At 46.1% G+C, this 20182-nt stretch overlaps 1 protein-coding gene across 7 annotated transcripts in view; it reads left to right on the top strand.

Moving 5' to 3' along the window:
• The window catches only part of TCF20 (transcription factor 20), a 128815-nt gene extending 127093 nt beyond the window's left edge, over positions 1-1722 (top strand). For all 7 annotated transcript variants that reach the window (XM_063322566.1, XM_063322570.1, XM_063322564.1 and 4 more), the window contains one exon: positions 1063-1722. Coding sequence is in view for 1 of the 7 variants with exons in the window: in XM_063322570.1 (XP_063178640.1) it covers positions 1063-1080 (18 nt within the window). In the remaining 6 variants the exon portion in view is untranslated. The remainder of the gene's footprint in view (positions 1-1062) is intronic.
• The last annotated feature ends 18460 nt before the right edge of the window (positions 1723-20182 follow it).

Raw genomic sequence — 20182 nt, 5'->3', positions numbered from 1 at the left:
GAGCTTTTTTTCCTTTTCCCAAGCTCACTAGCTGGTGGGGAGGGATTTATCTAAGTTATATCAAAGTAAGTAACCTTACTAAATAAACAAATTGCTTTTGGACTCACTTGTGTTATGGGAGAGGGAAGAAAGAAATGTATTATTTCAAGCTTTGCTTTCTTGGCTGTGCAGATTAAGAATGAGAACTGTAGCTTAGAGAAATGAATTTTTAACTTTTTAATTTTGAACTGAGCCTCCACCAACTCAGCAAACTCATGAAGTTCATTTTCTTGCCTTAGAGAATTTCTGGACAGGGAAAACAAGTACGCCAAGCATTTGGACATTTCCACCACGTTTGTCGTGAAAGGCATCCCAAGCTTAGTCCTTCCGTGAATCGTTGCCACCACCACAATCTGGCAATTAGAACAAAAAGCAAGAGAAAGAAATATTACCTGTCCTCCAATTAGTTTAATTGCAGCTTTACCTTTAGCTTGTGAAATCTAGATATTTCCCAGATTTGGTTCCTGCAGCCAGACTCCCGTAATTTTGATATCAGTTTTACTATCTGCTACATATTCACTGAAAGCTCCCATTGGATGATAGTGTGATAACCTATATGAAAGTACTCAGGTGCAGTCCCTGAGGGGCAGCGTGGCATCCCAGAAGCTGTCATCGCATTTCAATGTGCTTGGTCCCCTCTGTTCCCAGTTTTCATAGTCCAGATGAGGAGCAAACGCGAGGTAAAGGAGCTCCTTTTTGGCTGCTGGAGGTAGCTGCTCTGGAAGAGTGCTGTGCCATTGTTGTGGCACAGATCGTCCTGTCATCCCGGACCTCCTCCGTAGCTGGGTTTATTTCATTTTTTGCTGGTTGTTTAACTTTTTATCACATGGAGTTGCTTTTATGAACTACACACCGTTGTGCTTCCATCCGTTTTCAGTTCACAAAACTGAAGAGCTCTTGGTGTTACTGCTGTGGTAGGCTGCTGGGTGGGTTATTCCGAAGCTGAGGGCGGGGGGGTGGGGGCATGTTGGCAGACAATGGAAAGGAACCATTCCAATATTACTGTTTTGCTTTGTTTTTCAGGTTAGGCTGTTGAGATAAAAAGCGGTGGACATTCGTGACTGAATGGAATCTCTCCCACTGTGCAGCCATGCCCCCTCTCGACGTGCCTGCCAATGCCAGCACTTCCTTCATAAATTCTTACATCACACTCAAGACTGATGACATCACAGAATCTGACCAAGGAGTCTGAACCAGCTGTTTCCATGGACACAATCTCCATAGTGACAGTGGGAAGGGGAGGGGGAAAAAGGAAACAGGTGGGGGGAATTAAAGAGGGAGGGATAAATATATATATATATAAAGATCTATTTTTTAGTCTTGAAAGACTTTGTTTTAAATGAAAGGTGCGCTATATCCCTTTTGATGCTTTTGATTAAAATTAACAAAAACCCATATAAATTAAAAAAGAAAACTGTAGCTAAAGTAACTACCCAATCCAAAATCAACGCAAGGCCTGTGGAGCCTAACGTTTTGCGGGAAAGAGCAGAGGAACTGGGAGTACTCCCAACAGGACTTGTCTCCCTTCCCCTTGCTTTCTTTCTCACAACATCCAAGGAAGTTCAATTTTAAAAGGCAAACAAAACAATGATAAGTTATTTTTAGGGTGTGGTGGGAAGAAGGCTCAGATGGTTGCAGGTGATGGGGTGTCAGTACTTGTGTATGCAGGGTAGGGAGGTTATTGTTTTTAAGAAACACACTATATTAGTAGTGGAAGCTTGATAAACATCTGGAGACTTAGGTCATGAGACTCATGAAGTAAGAGGTAGCTGCTGCTTGCTATGTCCTGTACACCTTGTTCATGTGGAGAGCAGTCTCTGCCCTTTGTGGCAACAACATGCACCCCCAAATGATTTCAAGAAGCTGCCTTCGGTTTTTGAAGGCAGGTGAGAGGAAGAGATGGTTCACCTGCCAGACTGGGGAACTGGGAAGGAAGTCTGAATGTTGGTGGACTCAGTGCATCTTCAAACTGATCAGGAAAATCCACTTAGCCCTTTTTTTTTTTTATTTTACGTTTTGCTTTTCCTGAGGAAGGAAGAGGGAATGTCAGTGTAACAGCCTGCTACACTATATGGTTATTTGGGGTGGGGTTTTTTTGTAAATTATGTAATTTTAAAACATTTGGGTTTAAGGAACAACAACAAAAAAAATCTTTTTTTTTTCTTGTTAAGGCCTTAAGAAAGGGGTTAGTGCATCTTTCAGGGGTCACTCTGCCATGGGAATAAAATAGCTGTTTCACAAACAGTTTTATATAAAAAAAGCTTAAAAAAACCAAAAAAACTAATAAACTTCATTTTAACCTTGTCTCCTTTTGTTTTGTGCGAACTTGATTTGTTTAAAAGGACAGAGAGACAGTACTATCTGCTGCTTTTTTGGTTTCTTTGCCTTCATCAGTTCTGCCTTCAGTGATTACCTTCTGAACTGGCCCAGCAAGAGGAAGACCACAAAGCTTTTAAAAATTAAAGCTTAGGATTTGTTTGATGTTCAAAGACAACGAGCCAATGACTGGATGAATTTTCTGTTCGTGTGAGTTGGTGGTATTTCACCGGGTCACTGACTTCTTTCACTGATAGGATGGTAGCATATCCTAGCGATATCAAACAGCGTGGTGTTTACTGGGAAGTCACTAGAGATAGGGATTGAACCAGCATGACTTGGATAAAAAAAACAACAAACAAACAAAAACTGGGGTTGATATTGTGGGGAGGGAAGAACTATTTTAAAAAGTTATGTACTGGATGCTTGCTCAACTACTTGCATTTTGGAGTATTCAGCACATAAAAAATAAAATCTATGGTAGCTCATATTAAGATATCTATTTTAACTCTATTTTTAAAAGATCGATTTAAAGATTTGGGAGATAATTTGGCAGTTATTTATTTCTAGAAGTTGCTACTCTCACTGATAAGTATTTGGAAAGAAAGGGCAGTCTTCTGCTTACTCCTTTCCCAGTAGCAGCTACTGAAGTTAGTATGTCCTTCTACATTAAGAAATAGACCTGTTGTGATAAATGTCACTAATGTGTCCTGAATTGGTGCTGAAAATATTTAACTGCTGGTGTAGTCAGAAAAAAATCATTTTTAGCATAGTTAATGTGATTGAGTAAATGACTTCTTTTCAACTGAATAAAAATTTGTTTTTTTTTTTTCCTAGTGTCTGTTCTATTCTACCTCTTCTGAAAAAAAAAACACCCCAAAAAAAAAAAACCCAACAAAAACCCAAAAAGAAGTTATTGTTACTGCATTGACTTATGTTGGTGAGAAATTAGCTTTGCGGTACTGACAGCAGAGGACCATGTGGTGAAACTGCTGAATTTGATCTTTTGGCTCTTCAGGGTGGTGTCACGCAGCGGAGGGAGAAGGTTTTTGGGTAGCTGGGAGGGCGTCTCCGGGGTTTTCCTTGTGGGTGCTCATGGCAATTGTTGTGGAGGTGCGATAGCTCCCTGTGCACTGTGGTTGGAAACTAGTGGGAGTCATGTAGAGCAAAAAAGTAAATGGTAAATGCTTAAAAATCAGCTGTGGTTTGGCCCCTCACCGGTGCTGTTGGGCGAGGTAAGGAGCGTGCTCTCTAGTCGAGAGAGGTGTTGCAAGTTGGTCATCTTTGTTGGTCGAGCCTTTACAGAAACCAGAGCTACCACAATTCTCTAAATGCAAGCCAGGAGGAATCGAAAACAACGTGTAATGGCGTCTTGGGAGAACCTGGAAATGATCTGAAGCAGTCATAAAATCTGGTTGGAAATAAAAATTTCTTTTGGCTCATAAGATGTGAAGTGCCTGAGTGGATTCTGAAACCCGTTGTACAAAACCTTTACCAGCTCCATCCTGCAAAAGCAATTAACAGCTTGATATCATGGATGCCCCAAACTTGAAAGAAAGAAAAAGTTTGGAAATTGTGGCTAACTTAGGATTTGTGGAGCAGAAATGACTTGCAGCGGAACATTAAAAATGGAGATTGTATCTAGAAGAAAATGAGTGGCCTGCCAGCCACTTGGGAATTACCTGTTCGGATGAGGAATGAACTAAAGAGAATTTGAATGAGGCAGCTCGTTTTTAAAGTGTTTCTCCATGCTGTCTGCCTTCCCATCAGGATCTCTGAAAAGGAAGAGGCTTAAATCTGCTTCCCAGAAAATGTTATGTGATGGTTTAACAGCATTTCCAAAGTGTGTGGTTGCCATTTAAAAAGGAAGCTCCAACAACTAACCCAAGTGAGTCAACACTGCTGAACAAAGTCAAAGATAATATTTTTCCGTAAAGGATATGCAATGGATTCAACATGCAAAGGATGTCTATCGATACAAGCTGATCGGTGTTCAGCTGGAGGTGAGGATAAAGGAACGCTTGCAGGAGCTGACGGAGGCCCTGGGATATGTACAGCAAGCATATCTCGATACCTGGAGCTGCTGATCAATACATTGATCGTGGAATTTTATTGTCTGTGAAATCTACACTTGGGAATCCGAGGCATAGACTACCGTGGAGGTTATAGCAAGGTTGTGCAGCACAGAAGAAAGCAGACTCGGCTGCCTCTGCAGAAGGTGGTGGCCAGCCTCACTAATCCGTCTGTCACATAGGTATGGGTGGGGATTTTATCTGGGATTGTGATGTTCGTGAACCCTTTGAATCGGTCTTGGAACAAGAGAAACTGATTATGTGTAACGGTACTTAAATAAAAAAAAAACCCAAACCAAAAATGTTAAGGGGTTCAGGGTAGAGTATCTGCCAAAGAATATTGTACATCTAGTTCATGGAGTCCAGCTAATGGCAAGATGAAGAACAACATTTTTGGTGGGACGTGCATTTTTTTTAAAAAAGCAGTTTGTCAAGATACGGGCAATTAAATGACAGCTCTGGTGTTTTGACTGTTTAATGTGCAGTATGAACTGTAATGTACATAACGTACACGAGGAAAGATAATACCTTTAACTGAACTGGTATAGTTGCAAGGAGGACATTTTAGGGATGACTTGCATATAAACTTTCTAAATTATATGGCAAATAACAGTGGTATTACCTCAGGAATTACCTAGGCTGTCTTGAGTGCAGTAGTTGTCCTGGACATGGTAGAAGTACTTGGTAGAGGGACACGGAATCAGTTTGTCTGACCTAGTCCCTGGCTTACAAGAATGACTGGAAGAAGCAGTCCTCTGTCTAAAAATGTAGAAAATTGAGCTTAAATATCAGACCTTTGGAAGTGGAACAGGATATCTGGATAGTTGAGGATGAGTAAATCGTCACTGGTCTAGATGGGGTTTTTTTTAGCGATTAAAAGTTGTGTGAAAAAGAACAGGAAGAGGACGGATAATCCAGGTTCAGTTACAGATCTTGAAAATACAAAGATGTGGGTAACGTTTTGTGGGTGTGCTGACTTTCCTATGAGAAACCGAAAGCGCAGTTACAGTCTTAGTTTTGGGTTAGCAATCTCTGTTGTGAAACAGGATGAGATTTTTGTTTGGCTGTAGAATATTTCTAACAAATGTTTAGTTTTCCGGGGTTTTTGGTGGGGTTTTTTTAAGACAGAGCTACTGCAGTATATTACGAGACAGAGAGTTCGGTCCAAAAGGCAGAGGGCAGAAGTAATTATTAGAAAATGGTGGGAGACCAGTAACTCCCCGGCGCGTCCTCTGTGACATCGCTGCATGCCAAAGAGAGTTTGGCTAATGAAAAATCACCTCCATACCCGTACCCCGCACCATAGACCTGTGCTATTCAGCTAGAAATTCTCACGTAAAGCTGTAAAGGAAAGAATGAGGTTCTTAAAATGTCAATGAAACAGGTGCTGTCATTATCTCTGTCTGTGAGTGTTTAATTTTTGGCTCTGCCCGTACTTTTGGTCAGATTCAAAAGGTTCGCTGTGTAATCCAGCTGAAAAGTGAACAGGGTGCTGCTTACAGAGTCTTTTGTAGGAATTTGTTTCTTACGTGGGACCCATATCCTAGTGAATACCTCTACAGAAGGGAGCCTGAACTGGAGGGAAAGTGTTGCTTGTTCGGTGGTTTCTTTCATAGGGCTGTATTGAGACCCAAGATCGCTTCCCTTTCCTCCTCCTCCTCTGGAGGTTTCTTGTAATTTATTGCTTAACTCAGTTTTAATGCCATGCTTTCAGGTTTTTGACCTTACCTGTCTAGCTTTAAAAATGCTGGTATTTCTTGGCAGCTCTAGAGAGACTTATCTCGCATCCAAATAATTTGAAAAAGAAAAATTACTATTTTGACTCATAGCAAACCCTCCTGTGAAGGAAATCTTCCGCTCTACCTGGAGAATCTGGATTCTCTGCGTGATAAAACCTGCACGCACATACTACTGAACATGAACGTATCCAGGTCACCTGTAAATGCCACCTGCAAAAGTTGGTGGCTTTTGGGTTGCAGCTAGACCTGCTGACAGCCAAACTTGGAGGTCGCAGTGGGTTTGGGGGTCAGTGCTCCCTGGCTTTGAGGTATATTGTGACAATGGTTTTCTGAGTTTTATTGAAATTATTTCTCTTCAGTGCCATGTCTTTTAATGGGGAGCAGTGAAAAATGGCAGAGAAATTTTCAGGGAAGGAGCTGGGAGGTGCCCTGCATTTACACTAAAGACAAGTGTAGTGTTTTACCATAGCATTTATAGCATTTATACTTAAGACAAGTAAAACTACATCTGTATTGTATAGCGAGAGTCCTGTGAGCTGAAGGTGATTTAATAAAGAAGTGTCACCACATTTAATGGCTTAATGAAAAAGGGAAAAGTCTGTATATTTTATAGCGTTTGTATTAGGAAAATGTAATTGGATTTCCACCCGAGTTCCTGCCCCTGAGCTGCGTTTCTCTCTCAGAAGAGAGGTGGAATCATTAGATTCTTATAAATTGTAGATTATTTTGAGGACGTTATTTTGGGGACTGTTGGAATTGCCATGAGTAGATATTTGAACCTGGATTATGGGGCATAACCGTATCTACTTCTCGTGCACTTTTTAATCAGCTGGTGTCAAAAGTGCCTTACAAATAAGAAAAATCTCACAGTTCCATTTTTAGTTGGAAGAAATACTGAAAGGCAGACAAATTAATGTTGAGTGTTGTATGATGAAATTAGAAATTGGCAGGTGGAAATGGATCTCAAAGAGGCAAGAAAGGACCGTGTGTATGAGCAGAACAAAGAGCTGCACTTGGCAAGAAAATAAGGAAAGCTTGTGAAACACCCTCGATGAAGAGGTTTCCAGCAACCAAAAGCAGAGGCCATAAAGAATGCACCAATTTCGCAGACTCTAAGCAGATTTCCAACGTTGTGTTCGGTTCTGCTCCAAGTATGAAAAGTTCTTGGCTTCACAGGACAGGAAAATGTGCCAGGAGAAGAAACAGTTTCTAGAGCCATGAGATGGAAGTCGGCATTTGCAGCCTTAAAGAGGGCATTGGTGGCTGCAGTCATCGTGGCCTACTTAGCCACAAAACTCATTTTTATTAAAAACACCACCAGCGAGTTGCCACAGGAACAAAAAAGACTTGGAAAAGATGCTATTACAACAGAAATGGAAGCATTCCTTATGACAAATATGAAGGTCGGAGAAAACATCAAGTTTGTGGTTTGTTGCTTCAGACAAAGAGGGAAAGAAGGTGCGTCTTTTGGACTGCGCAGAATTGTTGCAGTCTAGAAGATGAACAGATTAGAAGGCGGAAATCACTAGGACTAATTCCAATCCCCAGTAATTGGCAACAGCGACTGTAAACTGCCATTAACCGGGACAAATTCTGCTTTGGAGTGTGGCCCATTGGCCTCAAACACCACCCAACACCCACATTTGATGGAGTCACCCCTGAGCTGCGGGTCAGCAGTGCAGCTTTATGGCCCAACATTCCTCTCAAAAGCACAAGGAGGTGAGAACACCTTTTACAGTGACCTAACACTGTGAAAGAGCAATGGAGAAATAATAGGTCAGGAGAAAAAGGTCACGGAAGGTTTGTTCTTGGGGCTTCTTTTAAGGGAATGCTAAGACATGAAAGGAGGAGACCTGAGACCACCAGAAAGGCACTTGAAGTCCTCACTGGTGGAGGCGTCTGTTCTGGCTGACCTTTGCCGTGTGGAGTTGCGCATGTGTGAGTTTTGGAAGAACACTCTAGGTAGGTACCACACCAAACTCCTGTGCTATTTATTACGCTAAACAACAACAGGCCCTGAAATAATTCTTTAACGTAGAACAACCTTTTGGCATCCAAATGGTTCCAAATGGAGGGTAATCTCTCTTGTGCTTAAAAAGGGAATGTTGGCCACATCACCTGTGTTGGTTTGTTCCTCTTCAAATCACACGTACTTTATCTTTTGGAGGTTTTCTACCTCCAGTCAATACCAACCTGCAGGAACTGTGGAACGTGGAGGCTGATGTTCGTTTTCTAGGGTTTCATTTGAGCTAATTGAAAGAGCTGCTTGAGACAGGGAGACACCAGAAGTCTGTGCAACCCGTATTTACTGTTTCTGGAGAGAGAGAGAGAGAGAGAGAGAACTTCACCCTTTATTTTTAGCATTTATTGGAGTTAGCTGGACTTTGAGAGTAGCTGATCAAAAACCCAAGCAGCCCCTCCCAGCGCGCTGTCAAGTGTTCAGTGAAGGGCCTGATGGAACTTTCCTTTCTTGTCTTGTACAACGCAAGAGAAAAGGCTGCTCTGGGGCTTGTGTGAATGGCCTTTTCATCTGGCCGTTTGCAACAGCCCTCTGACCTACCTTTTTCTTCACTAGGTGCACTGAGGATATACTGATTGGCGGTTTTTAAGAATACGTGTACTTTTTTATCCGTAAGCGTATACGTATGTCTGGAAATAGGCGAGTACAAGTGTTCAATAGCTGAGGAAACAATGTTTGTGTTCGTTGACCAGCTTGCGTGACCTCGGGCGGGAGCGGTAAAAGCCGCAGCTGAGGTCTGTCGTGAGTTCAAGGGACACTTCGGCACCTTAAATGTCGCCATTCAAAGCCTCCCAGGAGGCACTGTGCCTCTGCAGGAGCAAACAGGCGGCATTCACAAAAGAAAGAAATCTTTCCTTGCAGTGAGCCGGCTTTGGACCTTTCAAACCCCGACTTCCTAAGCAGCCATCCTTGAAACAAGCTTCTAACAGCCCCACAGCTCGCGTTAGAGGACAGAGAAGCCACTAACTCCTGTATTCCCCCTTCGTTTTTACTTCTGTCCCCACTGACAGTGAGTGTTTGGGCTTGATTCCCACTGCAGCCCCTGCGGCTCGGGCTGTTGTAATTGCCAGGGCAGACGAGCGTCCCTAGTTCTTGAAAAGCCTCGCGGCACGAAGATTCAAAAAGCACCCGAGGGTTCCATAACAGGCATAAACAGGCTGAGACATTTTCATCCTCCTTCCCGTTGATTACGGGAGTCTTTGTAAGACCGTTCTGCTGCACTTCTCCATCGTTTCTGTTACGTTCAGGTGATTTGTGTATTGCACGTCTGTGGTGCTTGCGGGTGACTCATTTTTCATAATTCGTCTTGGAGTCACTGGAGGGTTGTGTTTCGGAGTTGTAGCCCAAAGGATTTGGGGTGCAGGAGCTCACCCTTCCCAGCCCTCCCCCTCCCCCTGAGGCGCGACCCAGGGGCAGCTGGTGTCCGTTCCTCGGAGGGCGCGGAGAGCCCCAGCCCCTCCAGGCTCACTCAGAGGTCGCTCCCCTGGTAACCGGCGGCTATTTCGGTGCTGTTACACTTCAGCAACTTCTCCAATTGGGTGTTTGGCCTGTCCTCACCTGCCCTCATCATCCGGGCAAGTCACAAGTCCTGAAATTCTTCCTCTTTTTTTTTTTTTTTTTTTTGATAGAATCAATAAATTGATTTCAGACTTCTTCAGCTTTGCTTTTTATTTGCCCAAACTGAGGAAATTTTTTCCATTGCTTCACAAAGGTGTACCTGCTGTAGACCAAGAGTTAAAGAAGAATTCAAATTGTGTCTGTGCTCGGGAATCCCGGCCAACGACTGCGATTGTTACAAAAAGGACACAGGTGAGCATTTTACCTGTCATCCACGTTCACATTTTAAAGCTATCTGGAAATCCTGTTAAAGAGCAGACTGGAAGGGACCCCCTGGGGTCTCTGGTCCAACCCGTGGCTCAGTGAAGGCCAACCTCAGAACTAGGCCAGGCGGCTCAGGACCCTGCACGGTCAGGGTGCAGACCCCTCGCTCTCTCTGGACGCCTGCGCTGAGCCGGTCTCCTGCAGCCGCGGTTCCTCTTTACATCTAGTCGCAGTTCCTGCTGCTGCAGCTTGTCACTGTTCCCTCCTGCCCTGTTGCCGTGTGGTTTGGAGAAAAGTCTGGCTTATAAATGCTTATAAATGCAGCAGTTCACGGTGGCATGGAAAGTTAGAGCAGTCAGGCTGTGCGGATCCCTGAAAATATTTAGCAGTGGTTTTAATCCCCAAATCCAGCAGACCTGCGGGGCTTTAGCAGGGCTGTCCAGAGCAGCTCGGGGAGTTGCAGCAGCGGCAGGTGGTTATTCAGGACCCCGTTCCTGCAGGGAACTGTGCTGTGATCCCTCCCTCCGCAGCCAGGAGGAAGGGGAGCACGGACCGCTGCCTGTGTGAAGCTTTTGGAAAAGAGATATCAGAGCCTCCATCTTCAAAGCTTTAATTCTTCCTGAGGAGTCCGATGCAGCTTCTAATTGAAACTCCCTGCTTGTTCCTCGCTTGCTTTTTTCCTGCTTTCTAGCAAAGCTGATGTTCGGGTTGATACTCTCTGGAGACCCGAGGTCATCTTCAGCCTGACTTCAGCCAAGCCCAGCTTGAGGGAAATGGGACCGAAACCCCAGGCCATGCGTGCCGCAGAGCGTGTCAGGCGGCAGCAGCTTTCCATCACCGCTTCCACGGGCGGTCCTCGGGCTGGTCAACCATCTCTACCATGCGTAGAAACCACAGGGTAAGTTTTCCCCTAATCCTGCGCGGCACGAAAGGGCGTGAAGTTGTTCACCTTTCCTTCCCATAGCCCCCACCTCTCTCCGCGCCCTCCTCCGCTTGCCTGCTCCAGAATGGCTGCTGCCTCCCAGCCCTTGGTCCTGCTGCCCTGCCGGCCACCTGGGCCAGCCCCGGGCTGCGCTGCGGGTGCCAGCCCCGAGGGCTGGCTGGTGCTGCCACCTTAAGCTTTCTGAACTCATACGCCCACGAAACCCACGCACAAATGAAGCCGGGGGATGGAGGGTGAGGAGCTGCGGAGTAACCAAAGGCCCTTCACAGCAGTTTGGGATGGTATAAAGCGCTCATCCGGCTCTCGCTGAGCCCTGCAGCTGTTCCACTGGCTCTCGTGGAAAAATACGGAGGGGTTTCAGCCAAGGTCTTTGCGTGTGCCTCTTGATTTTGCAGGCTGATGAGAAACCACCATCTGAACGGTTTTTGGAGGCAAATTTTGCCATTCGTTGGCTCCTCGTGTGATCTGTAGCCTTTCCATCCCCGTTGCGCTCCCGGGTGAAAACTCCCACGCTGTGTGACAGCTCTGAGATTGGGCACCGCTGGCCTGAAGGGCTGAAGCTTCTTCCCTGAAGCAACCAGCTGGGAGAAGGCAGCGTGGTCCACAGCAGCCCTCACTCCTCACTCCTAAAGACCGCAGAGGACAGCTTGGACGGGTTTGGCAGCTTTTTCTCCTACCACTGTTCCCTCCGGGCACCACGAGCAGCAAGGTGTGCTTGTTTCCACAGGTGGACTCGGGTGGTGGGATCCATCTGCCATGAAGTTGTCATCACGGGAGCTGCCCTTCGCTGTCAGATTTATAAGACTTGCACAGAAAAAGAGGTAACAGAAATAGTAGTTGAATTTTTTAATCCTGAGTACAAAGGCTATCCCAGATATCAGACCTTAGTTTCAAAAAACAGTGAAGACAAACCAAAAAGCTGTGGACTTTGGAATAGGCAATAAAGAGTATAAAGTGATTAAGGATTTGTCTTAGGCCATTCCCTCTTTCTGGATATAAATCAATACGTCTTATCCTGAAGCAACAGCAATCAGAAGGGAGCTGCAGAGAGGCGTTAATGCACGTACCTAGTGCCCGTATGCAGTACACAGGAGAACTAAGGTTTGTCATCTCCGTATGTGGCATGGCTTTCGAAATTTCCAAACTTTCGGTTTTTTAAGCAACCCAACATTTTTTAAAATGCCATTGCCACAAAAACATTCGTTTTTCCTGGCTAGCCCAGCAGGAGCCTGCACGTTGCCGGTGCTCAGCAATTCCTTGCTCTGATCTGCAGGCGCCCGGCCACGCAGCCGTCCCCGTGGGACCTGGGGACCGGCAGGTTGAGGAGGCTGCTGTTCCTCTGCGGGTGAGGAGGTGTCATTTCTGTCGAGGATCTCAGTGTTTCACTGTCGGGAGGAGAGGAGCAGGGTCAGGCCACTGGAGACCCAGACGCCTCCCATGTCATTCCTTTCTCGCTCACGACCCGCAGCGTGGCAGCCTCATGTCTTTCGGCATCCATTCGGTCTTTTGGCCAGCTTAAAAAACATGAAGAAAACACTTTCCTTTTCTGTTTTCCTTGCGGCCACCACCTCTGGTCCTTCCTCCTTCCCGTGGAAAGAGCACTGCTTATGGATATCTCCTGGGTAAAAGCGTGCAGGTATTTTTGTTAATGCTTTTTTTTTTTTTAAACACAGAAAAATAAGCTTGTTCTCTACAGTTGCTACGAGATGTAGCAACTACTATGGGCAAAAGCAACCTACAGGTCATTTGGGGTGCAGTACCAAAGGTAACCGACTCGCTGAGCGCTCCCTAGTAAGATCTTGCCTGCATTTCCATCATTTCTAATTTCTCTTTCACTCCATATGGTCCCACTGTTATTAATCAAACTGTAAGCGTGACTGAGCCAAAGTTTCAAAGCAAAACAGTTATTTGTGGGTTTCCTGTTCATAAAAAGATAAAATACGCATTCCGATTCCCAGTGCATATTCAGACTCGTGAAGCATGAACTATCATTAGGAGCATCACACAGAAATCAAACAAAAATAACCTGTTTCACTGCCGTAGTAACACATAACAATCTTCTGTTTCCAACACACTGAAAAAAACTTCTAAACGCTGACTTGTATTCAAGCCACTGTTTATACTGACAGGAAAAGTGCAGATAAAACCACGAAAAAATCGCTAATGAGAGCTTGACACTGCGTTATTCATGAAAATAGCAAAATAATAAACTCTGTACTCAAACAACAAGCAGGCTACGCTCTCGGAAATTATTAACAGAGGCTTTAGATCTTCAAAATTGTATCTTTGAGTATTTTCATTTTAAGTGGATTAATAATCATTTGGGCAAAAAGTGCTGGAACGTTTTATTTTTGCACTTAAAGTTATTTATAGTTTCCCAGTGGAATCGCTGTAAGTTCTTCAGCTCGTCGTCCGCTGCTGCCTTCATGGCCTGCTGAACAAAGGGCAAAATTCAGGAGATCACGAATTGCTTGACGGAACAATCATCAATTCGTACCAGTGAGCACGTTTTCTTCCGCAGTTGAGCCTGGCCTGCCAGCGCACGTGCCTTTGCCGGCGACAGGCTGCTCTCCAGAGGATGCCGTCTTTTCTGTTCCTTCCCTTCCCTCCTTGGATTTCTCTATCAGTCGCTATTTTTTTCTCCTTTCTTATCATTAATTCCTGCCCCTCGAGGCTCCTCAGGCGCCTGGGAGTAAGACAGGATCGTTAAGATCGTTGGGATTTGTGCCGGGTTGTCAGTGAGCAAAGCCGGAGGTGTCTTTTGTTTTCCGCAGATTGACAGGAGAAGCCACGTGGAATTTAGAGGTTGGAGGAGGATCCGTCGGCAGCCTGCTGTCAGCCCGCTGCGGGGATGGAGAACTTTCCGGCTGGGACCCTCTGTGAGGTGCCAGCTGGGCTCACGTCACTTTTTCAGTGGCAGTGGGAACCACGTCCCCAGCGCTGTCCCTGCCGTGCGACTCGCGTGTGCCACGATGTGCCCAACCCGCGGGTCCGTCCCACCGCCTGCGAGACGCACGCAGGGCGGCGAATGCCTGTGCGTGGTGCTACGTAAGGCTAATAAACAGCTCCAGCAAACATCCAATTTTGTGCAAATGGACGGAGCCTGCGCTCACCGTCCTGTAAACCCGGGGGAAACTGCAGTGTCGCTTCTGCCTGCAGCTTCTTGGCTAGTGCCCTGGAGGGCCGTCTGCACCCCTCGCATCGGCAGGCTGAGCCCAGACCGGCAAAAGTGACTAGGGCTGGTTCACCCAGGCCTTTACTTGTATTTGATGTCCTGCCTTCAGTTCCCCTGCAGTTTGGTCTTAGTTTAAGCCCTGGGGAACAGATACCTGCTGTCGTCTGCCTGTAGAGCCCAGCAAGGCCGGGCCACAAAGTAGATACGGCTCTGCTGTTTCTGTAGGATCCGCTGCATCTGCAAGAGCCAGCCCAAGGCAAACACCCAAAAAGACCACATCTGAGAGGTGAACGTCTGCACGCCTTATCACACAGTGACAGGTCAGCTAACGCAAGCTCCTCCAAAGAAAACAGCTAGGCAAACGTGGTGGCACGAGAGGAGAAAAGGGATCCTGAGCTGAGCGACCGCACGCGCTCATGATGTTGAAAACGGCTGCGTGACTTAAACGAGGCAGGAGCTCACAGCGAGCACCGAAATAACCGCTGCGGCATCCCTCTGAACACGTGCGTGAGCAGACGAAGTAGATGATAACGCGCCGCTTTACCAGAACGAGAATATTTTTACTCTCACCCTTGGAGCAATCGCAGCCACCGAGCCAGTAGGAAGGTGATGTGAACAGAGAGAATCACTTCTGCCTTTATTGAATCTAAGGAAATTGTAACAGCAAGTACGTTTTAGAAGTAATGCCGCTCTTCATCTCTTCTTTCTGAGATGTGCTGAGCACATGCAGCTCTGAATGCTTTCCTGGGAAGCCAGGGATGTTCAGGAGCCATCAGAAACAGGCTAATGAGCCTGGAGTGAAAAGAGAGAGAATTATCACTGAAACCTGAAATCTGACTTACCTACTAGGAGACGGCATCAGCCAAGGTTATTCTGTCTGCCCCTGAGCACCATAAGCACAGGAGAAACGTGCAATTCTCTTTTAATTGGATTAGCTTCCTTTTTTTTTTTTTTATTTCATAAATAACCGAATTGAGGACCTAACTCTGAAAAACCAGCATCCCCAGCTTCCAACACACGGAAACAGCAGCAAAACGCTCCCTGTGAAACACTCCCTCTGCCAGAAGAAAAAGATCAGTCTTGGACGTTGCTTGGAACAAGAGCGAGTCTTCAAATTAACTTTTTATCTTTTTTAACCTCTCTTCCGAGATCGTTGGCAACCTGCCGCTTTGCTATGTAATAATTACAGTATCGGTCCTCATTAATGTACTTTGCACCTAGATTCGTAGATGCTTTATCACGGCTGGGTAAACAGCCCCATTAAAAGCCATTTTCCCAGCGGTGAAGCCGAGGCGGCAGCCAGCTGAGTGCTCACCTCTAACTCACAGGGCCCATCAACGGCAGAAACTAAACCAAGATGCTTTTGTCTCTTTGGCTTCCAAACCTGGATTGAACCACCTCGTTGTTTTCAAAGGTGTCTCACTGATCTCACACTTCAGGAAAGCAGGATGAGTTTCCCCATATGGATTTAAATGCATCTCTTATGGCGGGGGGTGGGGAGGGGAAACACACCAGGATTTTAGCCATTACCTCTGTCCAAAATTCCCCCGGATGCTCCCATTACAGCAAAGAAAAACCCCATGGTATCACTACTAAATCAAAAGTGAAAAGAAAAGCAATATATTCACAGCTCTCAAGAAGCTTAAAGAACAAGAAACCAAAACCAGCAGCTGAGACAAATCAACAGCCTCTGGGATCGGGGGCGTAAGCCATATTTTTCTGACAGATTCGCAGGAGAGTGTGAGTCAAGGCAACGGCTGCCAGTCATTTTCCGAACGAGCAGGCGTCTTCCCAGAGCTTGGCCACATCACAGAGGTTTGACAGTATCTTCAGGAGGCATTTTAGACCAGTTCTGATACCATGACCCGTACAAAGCAGCACTTAGGTTCATTATCTCTCCATCCCGGGGTTAGAAATCGTTCGTGATGAGCTCTGTTTGGCTAACTCAGGTTAAAGTAACAGTGGGAACATCTTAGCCTGAGGAATTAAGGCCTGTAGGAGAATCTGAACTTGAGTTCGGTGATCAGCCTAGTTACAATCCAGCTGGCTTGTTTTGATTTCTGCTTTAAACCCAGTTAACATGATGAGGATACCAGGGTTAGGGCCCATAACTACCACAGTCCAGTCCTTTGCTGCACTGTCAAACCCCTTACTGGGCAGCGTTACGTATATGTGTGAGATCGGTTCAATACCGTCTCAAGCAATGTGAAGTATCAACTCAAGATAGAGCCATTCTGCCCTTATTTCAGTTTGCCGTTAGTATCCAAGGCTTCTCTGGGGGTAACTTGTTTCAGAAAACAAACTTCGTCTCAGCGGCTGCTGTATTCATCTGGATGTTGACTGACTCCTCAACATCTTAGGGTGCCGGCGTAAAGTTGTCCCTCTGGGGTGAAAAATGAGGCCCAAGACCCCCCTCACTTTCAGTATTGAGTTCAGAGTTGTGGGTCTTTAGGAACAAGGGATGTGTATGGGGATGGGACGGGATGGGACGGGATGGGATGGGATGTGTATGGGAATGGGATGGGATGGGTGAAAGAAGCAAAGTCCAACTAAGCCTGGCTTTGGGGATAGGTGAGCTGCTGTGATTGATGTAGGAAAAAGAGTAGGAAGCCACAGGAAATTTAAAGAAGAAAAGCCTGAAGAACAGATTTCTTTGCAATGTGGGAAGGCTGGCAGTAAGTCATAGTAACAGTAACTATGAAAGACTTGGCTATTTCAGCTCTGCTGACTGCTTTATTATGAACAAGCTGTTAGCACAGTCCATCTTAAGGCTGTGGAAGTACTTCCAATGTATAAAACCCCATCCGAAGGCCAAGAAAGTCACAATGAACTGGCTGAGACTAAAATTTCCCGAGTTGGGGTTGTGCCTCAGGCTAAATTTGTTTGGGAACGTTCAGCCAAAAATTTTTTAATCCCTTTCTAATGGCTGACATCGTTCTTAGAAATCCATTGTTTATCTGACCTTCTCCTAACCCGTTAGAAAAATTTCTGGCGATATTTTCCTTTCTCAGTTTAATGCTTTGAAGCATTACACGCGGAATTTGGCAGGAGGCAGCTTTCTGTTAGGAAGACACATTGCACCAGCTCTCTAAAACTGTGCTCAAACTTGGCCGCGTTACAAGCACTTGAAAACCCAGTTTGCGTGTGCTTGGTAGAGTTCGCAGCAGTTTTTCAGCTAAAATTCCCCAGAGACGGCTGAACGGAGCAGGTGGTGGTTATTGCCGGCTGCCGGAGGCTGGCAAGGGCGAATGACAAGTGGGAAGCCGGTCTCCTCCGCGCTCCCCTTGCCCCCTTCCAGCACAGAAACGGTCGGGGGGAGAGGCCGCCCGAGTGAAGGCAAAACAGGCGAAAGATAGATGGTGGGCTGAAACAAGGAGGTGAAGGAAAAACCAAAAAAGTCTGGGACTGGGTGGGAGAGCATGTTCTCTGGGCTCAGAAGAGGCCACCGACGCGGAAAGTATTCTGGGATCTCCACCAGACCCAGCTTTGCCAGGGAGATGGACAGCCAGGGAATAGGAGCTGCAGGCTTCACGCTGAGCCTTCCTGCCGTCGCGAGAGGCTTCGCTCCTCCAGAATGAAACATTGCTGAGGTTTGGATCCATCTAACGGTGTTAAGGGGAAAGTGGGCAGCCTGCTGGGATCTGGATGAAAAAGTTCTGAAAGCTCAAGGAAATAGTCGTATTATGTGCCCAGTGCTTCCTGGCTGGCTCCAGCATTGAAGCAAAGAGGGAGAGAAGAGTGTTTCCTTGGCCACTGAAAGATTTTCCCTGCACCTCTGTGAAGGAAGGGGATTGTGATGCTGGGTAATTACGGAAACTGCACTTTTCATAAACAGGCACTAATCTGTCACCAGATTAGGGCCCAGGGTGCCAAACTTGTGACCCTGAGAAGCCATTTGCAACCCCAGCCAGGAGCTGGGCACAGGTCCCGGACAGCTGTGTGTGGCAGCCAGGTGCCGTCAAACCCAGCTTCTAGGCTTTTCCTGGTAGGTACCAACATACCAACACTTAAAAGGCCATTTGGACTCACGTTTCCATTTTCTCCATCGGTGGCACCTCAGAGGGATGCTGCGGGCACAAGAGACTGCCTGCTCCCAACCCCCGCAGTCACGGATGACCATGGTGGAAAAGCCCAACAAAACCAGCTCTGCCTTCTGGGCAGGATGGGATCACCAGGTGGCAAAGTAGGCTTTGAAGCCAAATACTATAATTAAAACAAGACTAGTAAATAATCATCGTCTGTCCTGCGCACTGAATAAAGGGAGGCTCCTTCAGAAAGGAAAAATGGCACGAGACCATAATTAAAGATGATCTTATGGAAAATACGGACAAAAAGGCTCAATTAAAATTGTGCAGGCAGCTCTTGCATTACTCTACTTCTGGATGCTTCGTTTTGCAATATTAATAAGCTTTTTCTTAAAGCTGCCTGTTTGTATTGCAGGTTCTACAGTAAAAGGATGGTGATGGCTGCGTGCAACTTCCGTAACTTCACTTAGCTCATCTCTTAATCGACTGTTCGCAGTCACAGCCATACACCCAGCACAGCGGGGCTGCAGCTGGCTAAGACTAATATGTATGGATTTGGAGGTTGCTTCCCCCCCACCTCCCCTGACTCGAAAATTGCTCAAAATATTACTTTCTTGAAAAGAAATGCAAATGAACATCTTTCACTCTTCAGGAGGATAATTACCCTTTTCTCATTCTCTCTCTCAGAAAGAGATTTGTTTTCTATTGTTTCTTTGCTTGCTTTGAAAAACTGTTCTTTTGAAATTACCTAAGCTACAGCACTTGCTCCAGCCCTTTGCAGGAACGGCAGTCCATGCCACTAGCCAAAAGTGGAGGAGGTCTCTAGTTTGCAGCCTGAAGCGGGTAGAGGAAAAGATGCCTACCACAACATTGCCCACGTCGCTTTGCCTTCTCCTTGCCCAGAAGCACTTGACTGGCTCATCACCAGTCCCACGGCAAAACTCTGGGCACTCCTCTGCATGAAGCACCACTGCTCCTCACCCTTTCCAGCCTGTCTTTCCTGAAGAGCCGATGTCCATCTGTGGCAGCTCTCCAATCGTGTGAACTATCCCACCATGCCTCTGTAATCCTAAAGAAATCATAATTCCGCAGTTGTGTGGGGGCTGGTAATTCCCCCCGCCCCAGTTGTTTCCCGTGCTGCATGTGTTTGTTTACAGGCACTTGAGATGAACCCTCAGTCATGATGCTTTCACAAGGGACATGCGAGATCACAGGATCATAGGATCATTTTGATTGGAAGAGACCTTTAAGATCATCGAGTCCAGCTGTTAACCTAATACTGCCAAGTTACCACTAGACCATGTCCCTCAGCACCACATCTACATGTCTTTTAAATACCTCCGGGGATGGTGACTCAACCGCTCCCCTGGGCACCCTGTTCTGATGCTGTAGAGACTCCAGTGAGGGGACTCTGCACACGGACAACGAGCATTTAGGTGCCTTTTTGGACAAGGAGCATTTCGAGGCGCTGGCTGCCCACCAGCGCTGACTGCACAGTCTCTGCAGGTGCATCGCTTTGCAGCCTGAGCTCTCCATCACTGCTGCAGCAATTGCTCCATTAGGAGCTTTTCTCTGATCACGCCAAGATCACAGATCAAATTGTGATGGGTTTACTGCTTCTTTTTAGCTAGAACTAACTGTCATAAGAGCGAGCTTTATTGATCTCTGATGGCAGCGATGCCAGGAGCACATAGCTGTGCTGTTTTAGGAAATACTTTGTCTCCATAATTGTCTTTGCATTACTGCTGCCCCAAAGGCTGGAAATTCGAGGATCCTTGCAATGCACGTGCTTTCTCCCTTGTAGCTAAGCTGTATTGTACAAAAGTCAAGGTCATCGTGCTGACTGACATTTGGAGTTGGATAAAGATCGGTTTTCCAAGAAACATAAATGATTTTTAAAGTCTCAGGTCGTGGTTTTAGGCTAAGTTCTGTGACAAGTGCTTTCTGTAAGGGAAAGCTTCACCTGACCTGAGCTTTCTCAAGCTCCTGTGGAACAAATGCTCACCTTGCAAACAGAACCCCGGACGGTTTT

This window comes from Chroicocephalus ridibundus, chromosome 1 (assembly GCF_963924245.1).
Source record: "Chroicocephalus ridibundus chromosome 1, bChrRid1.1, whole genome shotgun sequence".
Taxonomy (NCBI): domain Eukaryota; kingdom Metazoa; phylum Chordata; class Aves; order Charadriiformes; family Laridae; genus Chroicocephalus; species Chroicocephalus ridibundus.
This window is presented reverse-complemented; position numbering and strand designations above follow the sequence as displayed.